Raw genomic sequence first — 18,793 nt, forward strand, 5'->3', positions numbered from 1 at the left:
AAGTTTTATAAATGAGGTCCCTGGTGAAGTTCAAACAGCATCAGAATGGGGAAGAAGAGATTTAAGTGACTTTGAACGTGGCATGGTTGTTGGTGCCAGACGGACTGGTCTCAGTATTTCCGAAACTGCTGATCTGCTGGGATTTTCACTCACAACCATCACTAGGGTTTACAGAGAATGTTCCAAAAAAGGGAAAATATCCAGTGAGCGGCAGTTCTCTGGGTAATGATGCCTTGTTGATGCCAGAGTTCAGAGGAGAATGGCCAGACTGGTTCAAGATGATAGAAAGGCAACAGTTACTCAAATAACCACTAGTTACAACCAAGGTGTGCAAAAGACCATCTGAGCGCACAACACGTGGAACCTGAAGCAGATGGGCTACAGCAGCAGAACACCACACAGAGTACCACTCCTGTCAGCTAGGAACAGGAAACTGAGGCTACAATTCACACAGACTCACCATACTGGACAATAGAAGATTGGAAAAATGTTGCCTGGTCTGATGAGTCTCGATTTCTTACATTCGGACGGTAGGTTCAGAATTTGGCGTGAACACCATGAAAGCATGGATCCATCCTGCCTTGTATCAACAGTTCAGGCTGGTGGTGGTGGTGTAATGGTGTGGGGGATATTTTTATTGGCATACTTTGGGCCCATTAGTACCAATTGAGCATCGTTTAAACGCTACAGCCTACCTGAGTATAGTTGCTGACCATGTCTTGTCCATCCCTTTATGACCACATTGTACCCATCTTCTGATGGCTACTTCCAGCAGGATAACGCGCCATGTCACAATGCTCAAATGATCTTTTCTGGTTATTTGAACATGATCATGAGTTCACGGCCATTTCAGTACATTGAACTCTATATAGGATTGAGATCTGGTGAATGTGGAATTCACCAGATCTCAACCTCAAGTCATTCTGTCATAATAAATGAAAAGAAAATAGAAAACCCAAAATTAATAAATAGGTATTTGATTTATTTAACTATAGCTTGCAACTGAATTTCAGAGGTGACATTTTATTAATTTTTTTATAGGGTTTCTCAGGAAATTAAACAGTTAAAACAAATAGTTTGTAAATAATTTTATAAAAAATATATTGAAAAAATATTGAAATAATCCATATAGAGCAGGGGTCTCCAACACGTCGATCGGGCAGCTTTTCAGTAGCTCGCCGCTCGCGGGTTCACTGACTGTAGAAAAAATCCGACGACAATAAATACACCTGAATCAGTCTGTGTCGCTGCGGCTCAGACACACATGGATTTATGTTTTAAAAATACTTGCGTTAGCACCATGTCAGGTTTTTGGTGGATTTAATCAAGTCTTGGATTGCAGAGTATGAATGTCCTCTTGCTATTTTCAGACAATAAATACTTGTGTAAAGTTTGTGAAGGCAGGAGGAAAGCTTCCGCGATCACCGTCTCCTCTGTTCCTCCAAACCCCACCCCCTCCCTAAAAATAATGAGTGACAGGCTGATGGTAACCTGATAGAAACTTTATTATTCACTTAATCACCGATTGAGATATGATGAAGCTAACTTAATCTCCTACATTCATGGGATTTATGTAACAGTAAGACAGAGAATGTAAGTGTGCACCCACATGCAGTCATTTTTTTTTATATATGCTGTTTTAAATACTCCTGTTGTCTGCTGTGTTCAGACTCAAGTCATGTTAGTGATGCCACATTCAGGACATTCAGTGTCCTTTTTTTAACAGAAGACCATTGCTAGAAGCTGCAGCTAGACTGTTTTTGAGGATGGAACAATTTCACACACAGATATAGGGAGGCTAGACCTATACAATTGATTTATTATGGTTTATAATTTCATGTCAAGAAAAAGAAGAAGATGGCTGAACTGTTCAGTGTCAATCTTGTGGAGATGGAGATGGAGGTTATAAATCTCCAAAATCATGTTCAGCTTAAGTCTCAGCAAAACTCACAACATTTCTGGAGCCTTGTAGACCCAGAAAACTATTAGAACATCACCAAGCAGCACTGAACATGTCTGCTTTATTTGGCTTTACATACCTTTGTGAAGCAGCTTTTTCTGACATGAATGACATCTAAATACAGAACAAGACTGACTGATGAACATTTAAATGACTCTATTAGAATGAACCTAAGTGGGTACACTCCAGCATTCACCTCTATGGTGGACTCCATGCAGTGCCAGTCCTCTCACTAACTGTGAAAAAGAGTGAATGCACTTATTTTACACATGTGCCATAAGATGCTTGTAAGGTGGTGATTAAGATGATGTACGTACTATGTGGCCCATAATAATATGTGAGACATTGTCATTTTCTTGGACCTTGATGTGAAGTAAAGATTTTTGATAAGCTTTGGGTATTGCAATTTCACACGTGTACAAAAGTAGCTTAGTTCAACTGATGAGGGCTATGTGAATAAATGTAAGCGATGTGATGCAAGTAGCTCTTGGCCACTTTCATTTTTTCAAAGTAGCTCTCAGATGAAGAAAGGTTGGAGACCCCTGATATAGAGCAATATCCTAAAAGTATTTAGATATAATGATAGGCCATATTGATTGTAATCCTTCTTAGACAACAAATGAATGATATAATTACTATCTAGGATGACATTACATGAATATGAAATCCATGATATACATTGCATGATGACTGCTCTTTGGTTTTGGGAGCCTCACCTGTCGGGGTCGGCCTTTGTGATGTCGATGCGGGGCAGTGAGTAGATGGGCAGGCTTGTAGGTCTGCTGCAGGTCACTGGATCATCTTCAGGTGTCGGCGACCTCCCCCTGTCCCGCTCCATTTCTGCCTGTCGCCATGACAACGGTGGCAGCTGCAGATTGCCAGAAAAGCGCCTCTGGACTTTGTACACATCCACCCCGAGTGTGCTGCCCGCAGAGATTTGTACCACAGGGGGCTCCTTATTCTCCTGAGCAAAGACATAATGACAATTTCACGGGTTAGATCTCCATGAAATGAGCTCATATCATTCCCTCTGGAAGTCTGGATACAGGCTATGTGGTGAGTAAACATGAAGAAAATATGGGTGAAATGTTGTTGTGCTAATGGCTATAGCAAAACAGGATTAAAAACAGAAACAAGGATTCGAAGAAACAGGAAATCACTGTCTTAAAAAAAAAATAGGAATCAAGGGTAAAAGCCTGAGAAACTGCCTGAAACTCCTTCAATGAACTCCTTTGTTTTCTTCTGTGATATAGTGACATCACTATGAAACACTTGCGCTTCTATTGGCTAGTGCTCTGACACAACACGCTATCACTCTATCAAAACAGAGCTGGCCAGCTAACCAGAGCAGACTGCTGGTTTCAGACAGAGGGTGAAAAGAGGTGCTGCAGCACAGAAATCTTTTTGAACATTAAAGCATGGAAACATGTCATAGTAGAGGCACTAAATAAAAATATAAACCTAAAAATGAACTTAATATGTCATCTTCAAAAAGAGAGATTTACCAGACTATTTAGCACAAAAACATGATTGTACTACAGCGACTCAAGGGTTTACAAACTAAACAATCTGCCTGTCCTGCACATATTCAAGATTTAGTATAGTGCCATACTGTATACTGTATGGTCTACATTAAGGTTTCGATGCTCTTCACTATCTACAAATGAACCGTTTGATCAAAGCCTATTTCAGAGCATGCCCATGACACCTGAGCTACAGAGTGACACTTTATAGTTATAAATTGTGTGTTTAATGTGTCTGCTGGAGTGTGAAGGTTCCAGTAAGGAACTGTAGATGCTTCACTGTAACGATGGGTTGTAAACAAGCCAGTTGACTCAGGAAACAGAGGCGGGCTGCCAGAGCTCATTCTGCATTCATCACACTCCACTTTATGTGCATCGTGCACAAGTCTAAATGAATCCTGCCGACAGTTTTCAAATGAAAACCGAGATGTGGAGGCACGATGTGGCCCAGGGGGAAATGGACGTTTGAGGAATTCCTAGAACCATGCTCTATTAATGAGAAAACGTTTGTTTATTAATGTGGTGCAAGAGACGAGAAAAGGGAAAGAGTGGGTAAGAAAGAAGGTTGAGAGCGACTGAGTGAGTGTGTGAGGTGAAAGCCAGTCAGACTTCATTGTCATCAGGGCTGACAGCTCATCATGATTAGACAAGAATGAGCCAGGACACAATCAAACTAATTCACTTGATTGTCAGTATTTACCTCAAATCTGTTAAAATGTTGCCAGTAGAGAGTGTAGCCTGACCATTACTGGAGTTTTGAGGCCTATATAGTGGTCCATGAATGAGTCCTAAAATGCAGACATTTGTTCGCATTTTATCACTTCTGGTTCCCTGTTCTCGAAGTTAACGTTTTTTTTTAACACGTTTGTGTTTTGAAGCCTGAAATACAATTTGTGGCTGAAGAGATTTTCATGTTTTGTTCTACGATCCAGTACCCAGATGATGCAATCATAATGGTTAAAAGTTGAGTATGGAACGATGGACACTTCTAACAATCAACAGTTGCCATCTTGGCTACGTTACAGGGGTGGTGCATAGAGCTGCGATTGCTCCAGTCAACACAGCACTATACAAATATAAGTTGTACATGGGGATATTTTCCTATATTCGATACACGTACCACTATACTAGTGTTAAAAATCAGCTTCCATTCATTGTATTGGTCTGATTGAGTAGTCTGAAATGATTTGCTACAACATTTGCTACTGTAAACAATGACATGGCTAGCTAGTTCCGGTAAGAGCATAGAAGCAGTGAGCGATATAAGACTCTAGGCTCAAAATAGACACACTGCACAAGTGTTCACCTTCACAGTGCACAACATGGCAGTGTTCTAAGAGTATCCTACTAGAATTACATTTTACACAAAAATCAACTGATCTGTAATCTATTGTGTGATGATTTTCAAAGTCGGGTCCATGGCACTCTGCCAAAAGCTAAGTGGAATGTTGTTAGAATCATTATTCACATAACATTCCTTATTGTGCCAAATCTCCTCCAGACATTCCTAAAAATACCATATTCACTAGAATGTGCTGGACGTGAGGTCACAGTGGCCTTGCTCGCCAAAATCTAACAAGATAATCCTCGAGTCCAAGTGGGTGTTTCTGCCTAATCTGAAGAAATTTGATTTATGTGTTCCTGAGAACTCGCGTTCACAAGAATTGGTCGAAGAGCCAAACCACCCAAAAACATAATTCCGATTGGGGGGGGGGTGAAAACAAAAAGAGGGATAAGTAAAAAGGCATTAACCTAAGCGTGGTAAACAGTCACTTTGAAAACATCAGTCTTGTTGAGGTGATGAGTATGTGAAACTGTTACTCAGGTATATGTCCAAGCCAGCTGTCCTCTGACCAATAAAACGTCCTTTTTATTGCATCAAAAAATCAAAATGTCTCTTCAGAGAGGACAGATAGATCCTCTTTGAAAATGACAGTGTGTTGCCAGTCCTCTGAGAGATGAAGGTCAAAAAGGAGAACTGCGGAAATTCTAATTAATGAGTGGGTGAGGTAAGACAGAGTGGCCTCACATGATGAAAGCCAACACTGATCTAATAAATCAAGACAGACAGAAAGTGGTAACCAACAGTAATCGCAGGGACTCATCAACAGTGGAGCAAAGAAGAAGCATGAATAGAGAGTGAACTTCTAAATGGGGAGCAGAGATGGAGAGTTTCTGAGTGACAGAGTGAACAGTAGTGACAGTCAGAATCAGAAAGAGGCGTGTGTCTGTCTTCCTTTCCAGATTGCCTGTAAACACAGCTCTGCTGAGTCGCCTGCTCCTTCTAGGAAATGCAATTTGTCTGATTTATTGTGCCTCTCTTTATAAAGACAGATTCGTCCTCTCCCAGGGAAAAAGGGTGAAAATTAGATGTGGCAAAACGTGTCTCTGTTCCGACGCCTGATCCGCTTACACAATCACTCTTGTCAAACAAAGCAGAGAACTAAATAGTCTCTTGTTGATGCGTCACGGTGCCCGCGCTGCCAAATTAGTTATCAATTGTATATCGATTGCACCTCTGACATCTGGACATGTAATTCCAGATTTCATTGATCCCATGTCAGTGATCGAAATGGCAGCGGGAGAGGAAATACTGCTGATTCACTTTGAGTGAAAGCCTGTGTGTAAGCCAGGATAAGGATAATTTTAGAAGTCAAAACAACTGGACATTTAGAAACCTATTCGCCGCAACATGGTCATAAAGGGACGGGAAGAGATGAAAGGTAAAAAGCCTGAGATGGAGTTAGTGTCGAACAGAGGTGGAGTGGGTGTTTTCACGATGAAGATGAAAGGCCTTTGTTGGCCGCTGAGTCCAAACAACTCCAGTGTTCTCTGGGAGGCTTCCAAAAAGCCTTTTTGAAGAAGGTGCTATAAGTGAGACAGCTTTAGGAGGGGAGCTCTAACAGCATGGATTGATGTGGTGTCTGTATAATTGAATCTGAGAGGAGTAAAAGAAACAAAAAGGAGACCACTTTAATTATTGAAGCTGTATCGGAGTGTCGAGGTGTAGAAAGGCAATCTTTAGAGAATCACATCACAACGTATTGTGTTGTTGCTAACATTTTGGACAATTTGTCCCGTCCCCTTTTAAAGCCGCCAGATGTTTGTTATCACACTTGGAGGAAAGCAGCAAAGGAAAAGGGGCTGAAGAGAGCCCGATGAAGCATCAAAGAGAGGTTGTAAACGGTAATGGAAGAGGCTAGCCCGCACATACAAATATATGGTCAATTCATACTGTAGCACCTACATGTATGCTAGGTACCTTTTGTATACTATAATGGTAAGAGAGTGTCTATACAAAAACTGTCCTTCTAGTGGACGCGAAAACAGAATCTAATAAGAGTAAAAGAAACGAAAGGAATAGACCACTTTAATTCTTCTGGTTGTATAAAATCGGAGTGTTGCGGAGACGTCTTTAAAGAATCACACATGACTTTTCTGCTAAATAAAGACAAAAGTAAATGTTGCTTGAAATGGCCGATATATTGAATATATTCAATGTATTTCAGGGATGTATTGAGTTATCACTAACATCGTGGACAATTTGTCCCGTCAATTAATTGAGATGTGCTGTGCTGTCTAAGACGCTGTCTTACTCCAGCCAGCACGTGGTGCTGTTGCTTTTTGTTTTACTTCTTCTTTTGTTAGTAGCAGCCAATTGGAAAGACTTACATTGAAAAACCTTGCTGTGGAGTTACTGCGGAGCGTATAAAGCAGACCCTTCACGCGATAGCAGAGAGAACAGGTACACGAGGGGTAGTTAATCGATCGCAGATGGCGTCGTGCTCTCGGACGGATAAAAAAAGATTAAACCTAAATGGGTCGCGCTATATACTTTGGCGGACGTTAATATACCTGGGCGGCCCGCCCAAGTAAAGTCTATGTGTGGGAAACCCTGAAGTAGTGGTTGAAAGGGACAGAGAGGAGAATATTAATGTTTGAATCTGCATCCATCCTTCTTTGCTATCTTGTTGAAAGCATTGCCTGTAAGTATTTTTGGCCTTTGTACATATTCTTAATTATCAATGATTATTTTGATGTTTCAATGTTTAAGTAGATTGCTATTTATTGATGTTTGATGTATGGTTAGCACATGTTTTGTAGTGTGTATTACACAGCACTTTTGCATGTAAACATTTTCATATGCATATGTTGTGATGTTTGTGATGTAATTAACCGTTGTATATATATTTCAGCATCACAGCTAAGTGCCTGTGTTTCTTTCAGTTTTACTCTGTTGACTTGTGGATGTAAACATCTTATTAAAGAAGATTAACGCTTGCCACTTGTCGAGGAGTTATCTGTCTGCATAACTGTACTCATAACAACAGTGAGGGCAGAACATGTGCCTTTTCACACTTCTGAAAATATGGTCAAACCAGCACCTACGCTGTGTATATTTTGTACTCGGGTATTACCTTCTGGTGGACGTGGACACAGCAATTATTTAACAGAAAAACCTAATAAATAAATAAAATAAATGAATTACATGTTGATGTTTTTTTAAACTGCAAACCGTATTTGAGAGAAGAGTTAATTTTCAAAAATTGTATGAATCTTTGAATGTCAGTTAATAAAAGGTGTGTATTTAGTTACAAATATGGATCGAAGTAGAATATTACACAAGATGAAAAAATTGATTCTGGTCTTATTTCAATATAACTTTATTAATGACTGTGACCATTTCAGAGACATTTATGTATGTGTTTAAGTGATAGAGTGTGTGATGGAGAGGTGAAGGTAAGGTGGACTACTGCAGGTCCTGTGTTTGTAAATTATTATTAATAATTAATATTGTTATTAGGGTTATACTATTCGATACAGCCCTATCCGCCACACCACACTATTCAAGCAAAGGAAACGCTATGGACAAATAAAGAGAAAGGCAGTGGAAGCCTGAGAGCGACGATAAAACTTGCAAAATCTGAAGGAGCACAAATGGAGAGAAGGGCCATTTGAATGGGTGTCGTGTTCAGATATCAGCAATCTTCCCCTATTATGGCGGACTTCACCTTTAATTCAAGTTTTCATTCCAAAGTGAGAATCTGTCCTGCTTGAAAATGTGTCTGCCATTAGCTGGATCATTGCTGGTATGAACATTAACATAATCCTGACGTAAATAGCCATTATACCGTTTATTTGCATGACCATTAACATGCACATACATTTAATAATAATAATAATAATAATAGTGCCCATTTAAACTGTAGAAGGGGTTTTGGGGGGTGATGGAGGCCAGTCACAGCAGGAACACTTTCTTCGTCCAGGATGAAGCCTCTAAAGCCTCTAAAGGTCCTGTTGGACACTGTAAGTGATGTGGCCTGTCTGCCTAGTCATAAACACCGGTGACGTGGAGGCTAAACAGATGGGCCTCACTGTCAGATCTCTGTTCTTCCCCCCGCTTTTCCAAATTTCTACTCAGTGTGTCCTGGTGTGAACCATCCTTTAACACCTTTCCTCCTCTCCTCTCCCTCCTCTGCCTCCGTCTAAACTCTTCATCCCTCCTCAACTCTGCCTCTCCGACATCTCCCTAACTCTCTCTTTGGCGCACACACACGTGCACTGTCCTTCACCTCCCTGTCCCTGTCCCAACAGACACCACTCTCGCTCTCTGCGTCGTGTCCTGCTGTAAAGAGGTCTGTTGTGTACAGTACAGTCATCTGTTTCTGAGTCACCACCAAGTAGACATCCTGCAGCTTTCTACCTTAGTGTATTCCCAACAGAGTAGAGCAGGAATGAGTCCTCAAACCAGAAAATGGGTTAGCAATTTAGGTTCCCTTGTCTAAAAGTCAATGATTTTTGTAAACGTGTTTTTTGGTTAGATGCCTGAAATAAGGTCTGTGGTTAAAACAAGCTGAAGAGATCTTAGCCTGTTGTACTGCGACATAAAACTTCTCAGAGAAAAAAAAAATTAAAACGCAGCTGCTAACAAGGGGCTTAATGAGACTACTTAACGTCCTCACGCCAAACATTAGCCGCCGTTAGCTTAGCGGTGGTGTTTGGCAGGCACAGTTTGTTTATAGCAGGGGTGGGGAACCTCCGGCTTCCGGGCCGTATACGGACCGTGAGACCATTTGATACGGCCCTCAAGGTCATTTATAAACACACGAAGAAAAAAAGAAATTAAAGAAATCTAGACCGCAAAATAATTAAACAAGCGAGTGCCTGTTTTTCCTGGCTAAGGACAGGTTCCTTGAACACAACACGAGCGTAACGTGTCATCACGTGGTGTAGTGCTGACGGAGAGCACCGGAACGCTGCTCCAGCACTTCAACAATTGCACTACACATAAGGAGCCGTACACATGCCGCAGTTTTTGCGTGGCTGTGTCTTTAGTTGTCAGCCCAGTGGCGATTTGCTCATCTGTCATACTGATCATACAGTAACGCCATCGAAAATAATATGCTACATTACAGTACAACTACTTCTGGGTCTTTGTGTGTCACTCAAGCTCGGCTCTGTGTGTGTGTGTGTGGCACGAGCGCATTTTGTTGGAGCGAGCGAGAGAGAGAGAGCGGTACCGGGGAATGTTGTTATTAGCATCTGGTTAGCGAGCTAACAAATATAAGGAGCTGTTTCTACAACCAGGTGGAAGAAAGCTCTCTCCTGACAGACTGAGAGGCTGATAATCTCAGCTCAGTGAGGTTAAGGCACACCTTGATATGATCATTATAGTTATAAAAAAATAAGAGAATAAATGAAAAACAGGTATAAAATACTATATGACAGTAAAAAAAAGAGTAGTTATTAATAAACAAGAATACAGTTTGAAAGGAGAGTGATTTGTAAAATATCCATGAAGAAAAAGAAAATCTGTTTACAGTTCTGTTTCATATGGGTGTTGAGAGATGTATCCATAGAGCTCTTCATTTTGTGCTCAAAGTGCACCAGATTGATGCTTTTAACTTCAACATTTAAAAAACAATCTTCCCGGGGGAGCATGCCCCGGACCCCCCTAGAGGAGGTTAGGTCCCCCCCCACTTAAATCATGTTCACATGGATAGGAAACTAAATACATTTGCACACATCTTGTGTGTCTATGCGTGAGTCATGGTAAGATCTCTGGATTAAGAGGTTGCTTTTTCTTTGCACAGCATGAAAGAAAGGCGAAATGAATGGGCTGTGATTTTATTTATTTTTAGCAGAGGTTGAGTTCAATAATTTGTACGGCCCTCGGAGGATGTTGTGAAAATTGAAATGGCCCTTGAGAGGAAAAAGGTTCCCCACCCCTGGTTTATAGCATTACGTTAGCTTTATAATTGATACTATTGCATTTTCGCTTCAGAAATCATAAAAGTGGTGCTATTTTGGGGAGACTATCCAGCTGAATAAAACATGCAAGTATGATTAACATGTGTTTGCCACAGATTTTATTTTCTGCAATATTACAAAATCCTTGCTCACTGTGTCCTAGTTCGGCAGGAAATCTTGAGGCTACACAATTTACAACTGTGCAAACTGCAGGATTAGGCTGTAAACTTTAGAGGTGAGTTTCAGATAGAAACAAATTGGGAGTAGCTGTGTAACGAATGAATAGATGGATTAATGTTCGCTCAGATGGACGGTTGGGGGAATCAATACTCACATCGCCTGGTGTAACCCCCTGTGCACTCCTGCTTTTCTTCATGCCGAGGGATGTTCAGCCACACTATCGCTCTCTCTCCCGGCCTTTGATCCTCTCTCGGAAAAAGCAGCTCCTTCCTGCTCCTCCTGGTCTGGCCAGCCTCAACAGTACGCCTGCACATGGGAGGCAGAGAGGAAGGGGAGGGAAACGATAAAGTAACCGCTTTTAAAAGTTATCCTGCCTCCCTCACAGTGGATACCTTTTCTGCAGTCTTTGGGACATCAACACTGTATTGCATGTCTGCAAAAGCCAGTGGCGAGCCGTGACTTTTATACCTAGGCCCCCTAGTTGTTGTAGGTGCCAAATGCTACTTAGCCTGAGTTCATTATTTGTATTATTATTATTTGTTTACGTCACTTTTATTTGTTTGTTGAGCACTTCCGGGAATTGTCACATGGGTGTGGTTTTTGTATATAGGTCACCTGTTTCATGTCGAGTGCGGATGACAGAGGGTGAGCTTGTGCCGTCATTTTTTCTGTTGATCGTTTTTGTCCCTGTAGTTATTGTGTTTTTATTTTGTATAATAAATATCGTCAATCTATCTTACTTCAGTATGGAGCAAATCATTGAAAACGCGTCGCAGCTTATAGCCAAGCTTAGCCTCTCGGGTCAGTGTATGTGTTGGTGATTGGATTTTCTTTTCACAAAATGATATTAAAAAACGATATTTGATTTTCGTTTTAAAATTGAAGAAATAAACTTGAAATACAAGGCTTTGTTCTTTATCATGGTCAAAAATGTATTAACTAAACTTAAAAAACGGGATGATTTTCATGTTCTCCCTCTCAAAACAAAATATAAAATCACTAGAAAACAGAAACGAAAAAACGCCCGTTGTTTCATATTCTGCTACCGGAAGTTGCTGTTTACAAAATAAGAGCGCAGATCAGTACGGTCCTGTGTCGGCCGTGAAACACTGCGGTCAACTCAGCCGTCTCTCGCGTTTGCTTGTTCAAATCAGCAGCTCTTAATTTACGGTAATCGCTGTGAAGCGACACTGACGCTTTGATGAGTGGTAAACATTTTTTTTGACCATTAGTTTTTTTTAAGGAAATCGATATTGTTGGACTCAGTAGTAGTACGCCTACTAGCAATACAATGAAGTACTTTTACTGTTTAATCTTTTAGTAATACTCTGTCAAAGTCCCCTACTGAGAACAAAATCAAGCCACTTCTGCTAAGTTTGATGAGCGATACAAATATATTTTGCCATAAGCTCTTGATATTGATATTGTTTGACTCAGTACTAATTAAACTACAACCACAACTACTATGAAGTACTTTTACTATGTATTTTTTCAGTAATACTCCTCACCCTCCTGAGTACAAGAATGCATTTGTTCCTGCTATTTTTGATGAGCACCCTTTTAAGGCTGCAAAACAGGCATTGTTACTGTATGTTTTTGGATAAATTACACAATAAATGGCCCAGAATTGTACTTTATAAACTGTGAATCTTGTGGTGCTTGAACAAATACACACTGGCTAAGCCAAAGGTGATATAGGCTTTTTTTGTGCAATATTTATTAAAATATCACTAGTTATCCTAATAAATCACTATCTGAGGATAATACAAGCAAACATAAAACGTTCTTTATCTAGAGAGCCATTGAAACCCAAGAATGCAAATCTTTTCATCTGCTATATTAATAAAGTTTCCACGTATTTTCACACAACTTTCTGTACAGAATATTATAAAACAATTATTCGTTATATTTTAAAAGTGTTGCTAAAGACTACATCAATAATATACTGTATATCTATAGATATAAATTTAACACAAAAAGTAAGTGAAATTTGTGTTTGGTAGATTATTTCTTTGTTGTAACAATGCTTCTAGTTGGAAAGCCTGTTTATTTACCTTTCAAATGGTGCCACATTTGTGAGGAACATGCATTTGTGGGATGAGCAGCAGAGCTGAGTATGTGGGGTGCGCCCATGACAAATGTGACAAATCTCCTCCAAGACTGTCATTAAAAAAAAAGCCAGTCTCCAGATATGTATTATACGGAAGATAACTCATTTTCTGTGTTTTTCTCATGAAAAACAACAGTGATTTCATGTATTCAAAATGGCATTTAAAGGGTTGAGTCCTGAAAATTATACAATATTTGGTATTTTTGATTAGGGCTGAAGTTGCTTTAAAAATTGATCTCAAAAAAGTAGTGAAAAAATATTTTAATATAATGTTTTTATCAAAATGTTTTGTCCCGAATGGTCAATTAGGGCAGTCAATGTTGTACACAGTGAATAGACCCATTAGAAAAATAACTTTGGTTGTGTTAATCCCTTCTTGACTATGATAAAGAAAAACGCCTTGTATATATATATTTCAATTTAATTTTTTCAATTTTAAAACGAATATTAAATATCCAGTCGTTTTTTGAATATCATTTTGAGAAAAGAAAATCCAATGACCAAAACATACACTGACCCTCTCATCGACCCAAACTGAACTGGAAATTGAGCTGCCAGTTGTTCTGAAAAAAAAATCAGTTTGTTCCCTTTTACTCTACACTGACTGCTTACTGTAAAAAGCAAATGTTGTCTCAATGAATGCTATTGCTTTTACATTCCCATTTAAAACAGTAGGTCAAAGTTGACATACATTACATAAGATTATACACATTTCCAGAAATAGAGTACATTTACTTGTGTAGCAATGTGTTGCATGTTGCACTATATAAAAGACAAAATGTGTGCCACAAAATGACATTCATGAAAAGCACATGCATGTGTGAGAGATTTTTACACCTGAATGGATAATTTCGCATGTCATTGCTCAAACGATTAAATATTCCTTAATAGTAAATGACAATTTGATCAGCAAGCTATGGTTGGTGGTTAATGTTGCCATTTTCAAACTTTTTACACATGTGCCAAAACGTGCTATTTGCTTGAATGAATGAGAGATGCAAATCTGCTCTGAACAACACACTAATGGCGCATTTCCATTGCAGCGCGTAGCTCGCTTTAAGCGTGCCGTGTCGTGCCGTCCCCTTTTTTGGTTGTGCTTCCACTAGGCCTCGTTCCGGCGCGGCACGGCGCGGGGCCACTTTTTCCCCTCTTTTCTGGCCCTAGAAAATTGTGGTTCTATCGGGGCCAACAAACAGGGCTGAGTCGGGCTGAGTATGCTAAACTAGAGAGAGGAGCGCTGGCAAGAGGGCTAGAACTACAACAAGATGGACATATTTGACCGTGATTTAATTGTAATACACGTTTCAAAATGATGCCGAAGTAACAACATACTGATACCGGTTAGTAAAAACCATGAATTAATGCTTTGTCAAGTCTGCAGACAGACGGCAGGCGAAAAACCTTTTAAAATTCGTGTTTTTCTAGATGGAGATTGGCTAAGCTAACGCAGTATATGCCCCGACCGTCCACACTCACAACAACGGCCTATACAGACATAAATACAGCAGCGACTGTATTCACCATGACACAGGCAGTCTGTGGTGTGTACTTGTTTAACTTTTGTCGAGTTTCTGAACATATATAAGGAGCTGTGAGCTCTGAGTGCTCACAGCTAACGGCTGTGTTGTGTTTCTGGATTTCTCATTGAAGATGACGTCACGGCTCCGCCTACACTGCGTTACTATAGTAACTACCCCAGTTCCTAAACTGTAATGGAAGCGCAGCATGAAGTGAGTCGGCCCTGTTAAGGCCCAACGCGGCCAAGCCGTACCGAGCCGTACCGAGTGTGGCCGAGGCCGACCGTGTAGTGGAAATGCGCCATAATTGTTCAGAGCTTAGAGCTTAATGTTTTGAAAAATTAATTCATGAGTTATGCTAGAGTAAATTAGAAAAACTAATACTCCACAGTCACAGCTCAGTTGGAACAAAAACACATTGATATTTGGCAGTGATGTTAAATATGTCATTTGTAATAAATGTGCTGAAAACAAGCAATAACTAGAAAACACTGCTTTAACCTTGGTAGGTTTACCTGCTTAAAATACACTCTGTTAGAATGGGTCTGAGAAAAAATAAATGTTATGTGATGGAGAGCATGGTGTGTGTGCCTGAAGGTCTGCTAGTCCAGTCCTGTCTGTCAGCCTGATTTGAATGCAGTGACTGTACACTCATCAATAATAGAAAGACCACAGCTGGTGGAAAACCACCAAAAGGCAGACATGACTTGTCTTTGTGGCAGATATTAATCTATATTTTCCATGTTAAATTGATAAACCCCCCTTTCTATGTTCCTCTGAAATCACCCCTTAATTAACAGTCCGTTTGTTAACGTCAGTGTAGTGTTGTGACTCAATGTGCATACTTCTGGAATTCCTTTTTCTTCTTTTGAGTGCGATGAGAAGTATTGCAAAATGCACTATTAGTACAGATGGAGCACTCATAACGGACACTTTTTGCACTTATGGACCACTATTTTGGCTACGTAACACAATTGTGGGGGCTGTGATTAACAGCAACTACTAATAAATATAACAACGCTATAAAAAAGATGTATTACGGTTTTTTCTTCAGTATTTGCTAAATGTACAACTATACTGTAGAAAATAAGTCAACGTTCATTGTATTTGGTTAATTAAGCAGTCTGTAAGGATTTGCTACTCGCCAGTTAGCTAGCTAAATACACAGCCACTATTTGCTATTTAAAGAGGCAATATTATTCTCTTTGGCATTTTCCCTTTCCTGTAGAGTGTTATATAGGTTTGTGTGCATGTAAAGGGTCTGCAAAGGCTAAAATACCAAAGTTCCCTCCAGAGGGAGTTTCTCTCCCACACACTCCCCCCCCTGCCTGAAACTCCATTGGACTCCTTTGTTAACTTCTGTTACATAATGACATCACTATGCAACACTTGCGCTTCTATTGGCTAGTACTCCAACACATTTGTATCTTTAATAATAATAATAATAATAATAATAATAATAATAATAATAATAATAATAATAATAATAATAATAATACATGGGATTTTTATAGCGGTTTTTTTATGTTAGGTAGTTAAACACCAACATAATCCCCTCTATAAGTATTATACATCGCTGTGAAAACCTCTATATTAAATTACATTTTACAAGACTACATTTAAACAAAATCATGATAATGTTGTAATTGACCCTCAGTCAATAATAATGTATATTGTATAACAAAGTATGATACAACTCTATGAAACCTCTGTTCACGGGCTGTCATCAGCCAACGTTAACTAGTTTGCCTCCTGCTACGTTCAACAAGGGTTTGTTGTTTGTCAACAATGTAGCAATAGCGCAAAAAAAAATATGGTTCTTGAATAGAGTGTACTGCTTCAACACACAGTTCTTATCCTGGGATACAATTGTTAACGGTGGTACTGTATAATAATAAATACTGTCACATTTTCAGAATTCTTGCATCAACTTGTTAACCTCATCATCGATTTTAGTGACACCCATGTCCATTAGAGGTTTAACGAGAACATTATTTGAATTCATTAAACATCATGATAAAGAGGTTTCAAGTAACTAGTAAGGTGGTGGTTGTTATTGCACTGTAAACAAATATCTACATTGAATAAGTAAACTATTTAAAGACTGCGATAATTCAGTCTTGACAAAGTGGTGGTCAAACTGACCAGTATTTCTATCCCTAACTCACACATTTCCAAAATAAATTAACCAAGGCTCGTCTACTTTCAAAAAAGTACTTGAAAAAAAACCATGAGCCACACAAGTAGCACCATTTTCAGTATTTTCACAAGACGATTTTTTCTTCAGTACCCATAGCCCACATTCCAAAAAAAACCTTTGTCCGGCAATAAAGGTCAAGCTGCCAGAAATTATAATAAGATGAATCGACTACAGAGCGGAGAGATACTCTTCCAAACAGGTAGAGGGGACAGAAGGTTAAAAGGTTGTTTCTATCACATTCTAACATGCAAGTCCAGCAATGACATGAGTGATCTTTTCATTATTACACTTTAAGGCCATTAGTGCAAATCACAAGAGAAAAGGTCAGCAAGGTCCATATGTCTATACGGAATATAAGATCAGCACTTGCACTTTGTACACCACACCTTGTATCTGTGGATACAGCAGTCGGGGAATTTTCAGCCTCTGAGAGACCACTTATTGTGAATCCAGGTGGCATGCCCCATTTAATTATTTGTTTCCCGGCTTCAAACGTTTAGTTTTCAAAGACAGCAGCATCTCCAAGGACTTTGCCTAGTTTGAGGAAAGCATCAAGGTTCCAGGCAACACAACAAATGGAACACAGTTCTAATGGTCTATTGTTGGATAGAAACAAATCTAGGACATCTTCTCAAAATGTTTTTAATGACTACGTACGTCTATCAGTCAATAATCAACACCAAGGATATACACTTTACAGTCAATGTGCTTTATATCCATATTTACAGCTCCATACTGATGTTTAACCATGAAACTGTATCAACCGATTGAGGTTACTTGTACCTTTTACATAGGTTTAAATATGTGAGCAGGTGTCTGTTTGCCATCTTGTAAGTTTGCAAATAATGATTTTAAAAGCAAAGGCCATAAAACACTCAGAGACCAAGGTGACATCTGCAAATTGTTTGTTAACCCCGGCCAAGAGTCAATATTATTACATTTATGATGATGTAAATCAGAGCAACAATGAAAATAATTTTTGGGACGTAGCACGAAACAGCAAATGTTTTCAAATTTGATATGTAAACGAATAGGGTATCATATTCATCGGTTATCAGTTGTCAAATTGTAGTAATAGTAAATTGTGTAGTACTGATGCACACATTGCATTGGGCGTACGAATATGTGATCAGTGTAATGCCTTATTTGAATAATCTTCTATGTTTATGTGGTACATTTCAACTACATTTTTATATAGCTTTTTAGAAAGACTGACAGCAGGTGGTTAAGCACTTGGAAAAGACATCACTTTGATCATTTATTTATCTAAAGAAATGAAATTGAAATCACAAATAAAGCCTTTTTCTTGCTAACAGCACGACGGTGATAAGGTCAGAGCTCTGTCATTACATCCAGGGAAGGAATAAGCAGGAGAATGAGGAACGCTTGAACCTCCAACCCAAGAGGATACTTAAATCAAAGAGAGACATTGAACAAAAGACACTGGATTGAAAATGCACTGCTGAACTATTCAGAGAAACAAGCGTCAAGTAACCTCTAATCCCTGTTGCCCCAGCAATTGGCAATCCCCATGGCTGCCTGTACCCAGTGGCGGACTGGCCATCGGGACGAATCCCGATGGGCCGGTACCGAAGTGGGCCGGTCAGACGATGTGGGCCGGTCGGATAAGTCACTAGCACCATGTACAAAATGTAGATATCAATAATAAGCCATATCGCCTAGTCCTAGTTCTGACTTCCAAAAATATGAGTACAAAAAGGAATCCTATCAAATGAGACTTTGTGCAACTAGCTAGCAATCCGATGATATAAAAACATACTTTATCATTTACGGACGGTAAAGCTAGAGATAGGTAGAGATGTATTTTTAGGTAACAGTAGGCAAAAACTCTAAGTAAGGTAAGTAACTCTGTAATCCTTTTTTGGCAATCCAATCAATTGCAAAGTATTTGATTTAGATCACTCTTGTTACTATACTGCGCTCAAATATTCTGTCTGACAAGTATGTCATATTACAGAAGTCTAGGTCGCTGTGTTTTAATGGAACTTAAAGCCCCCATTGCTCTGGAAAATCGTTGCACATGTGCATTTC

General features: G+C 39.5%; 1 protein-coding gene across 2 annotated transcripts in view; it reads right to left on the reverse strand.

Annotated features, from left to right (window-relative positions):
* Positions 1-18,793, reverse strand: part of LOC117488561 (cAMP-specific 3',5'-cyclic phosphodiesterase 4B-like) — an 82,089-nt gene that overhangs the window by 51,648 nt on the left and 11,648 nt on the right. For both annotated transcript variants that reach the window (XM_034137552.1, XM_034137551.1), the window contains 2 exons: positions 11,069-11,220; positions 2,677-2,924 (listed from right to left, as the gene is read on the reverse strand). In XM_034137552.1, coding sequence (XP_033993443.1) covers positions 2,677-2,924; positions 11,069-11,110 — 290 coding nt within the window. In that variant the 5' untranslated portion in view covers positions 11,111-11,220. The remainder of the gene's footprint in view (positions 1-2,676; positions 2,925-11,068; positions 11,221-18,793) is intronic.

The sequence above is a fragment of the Trematomus bernacchii genome, unplaced genomic scaffold, assembly GCF_902827165.1.
Source record: "Trematomus bernacchii unplaced genomic scaffold, fTreBer1.1, whole genome shotgun sequence".
NCBI lineage: Eukaryota > Metazoa > Chordata > Actinopteri > Perciformes > Nototheniidae > Trematomus > Trematomus bernacchii.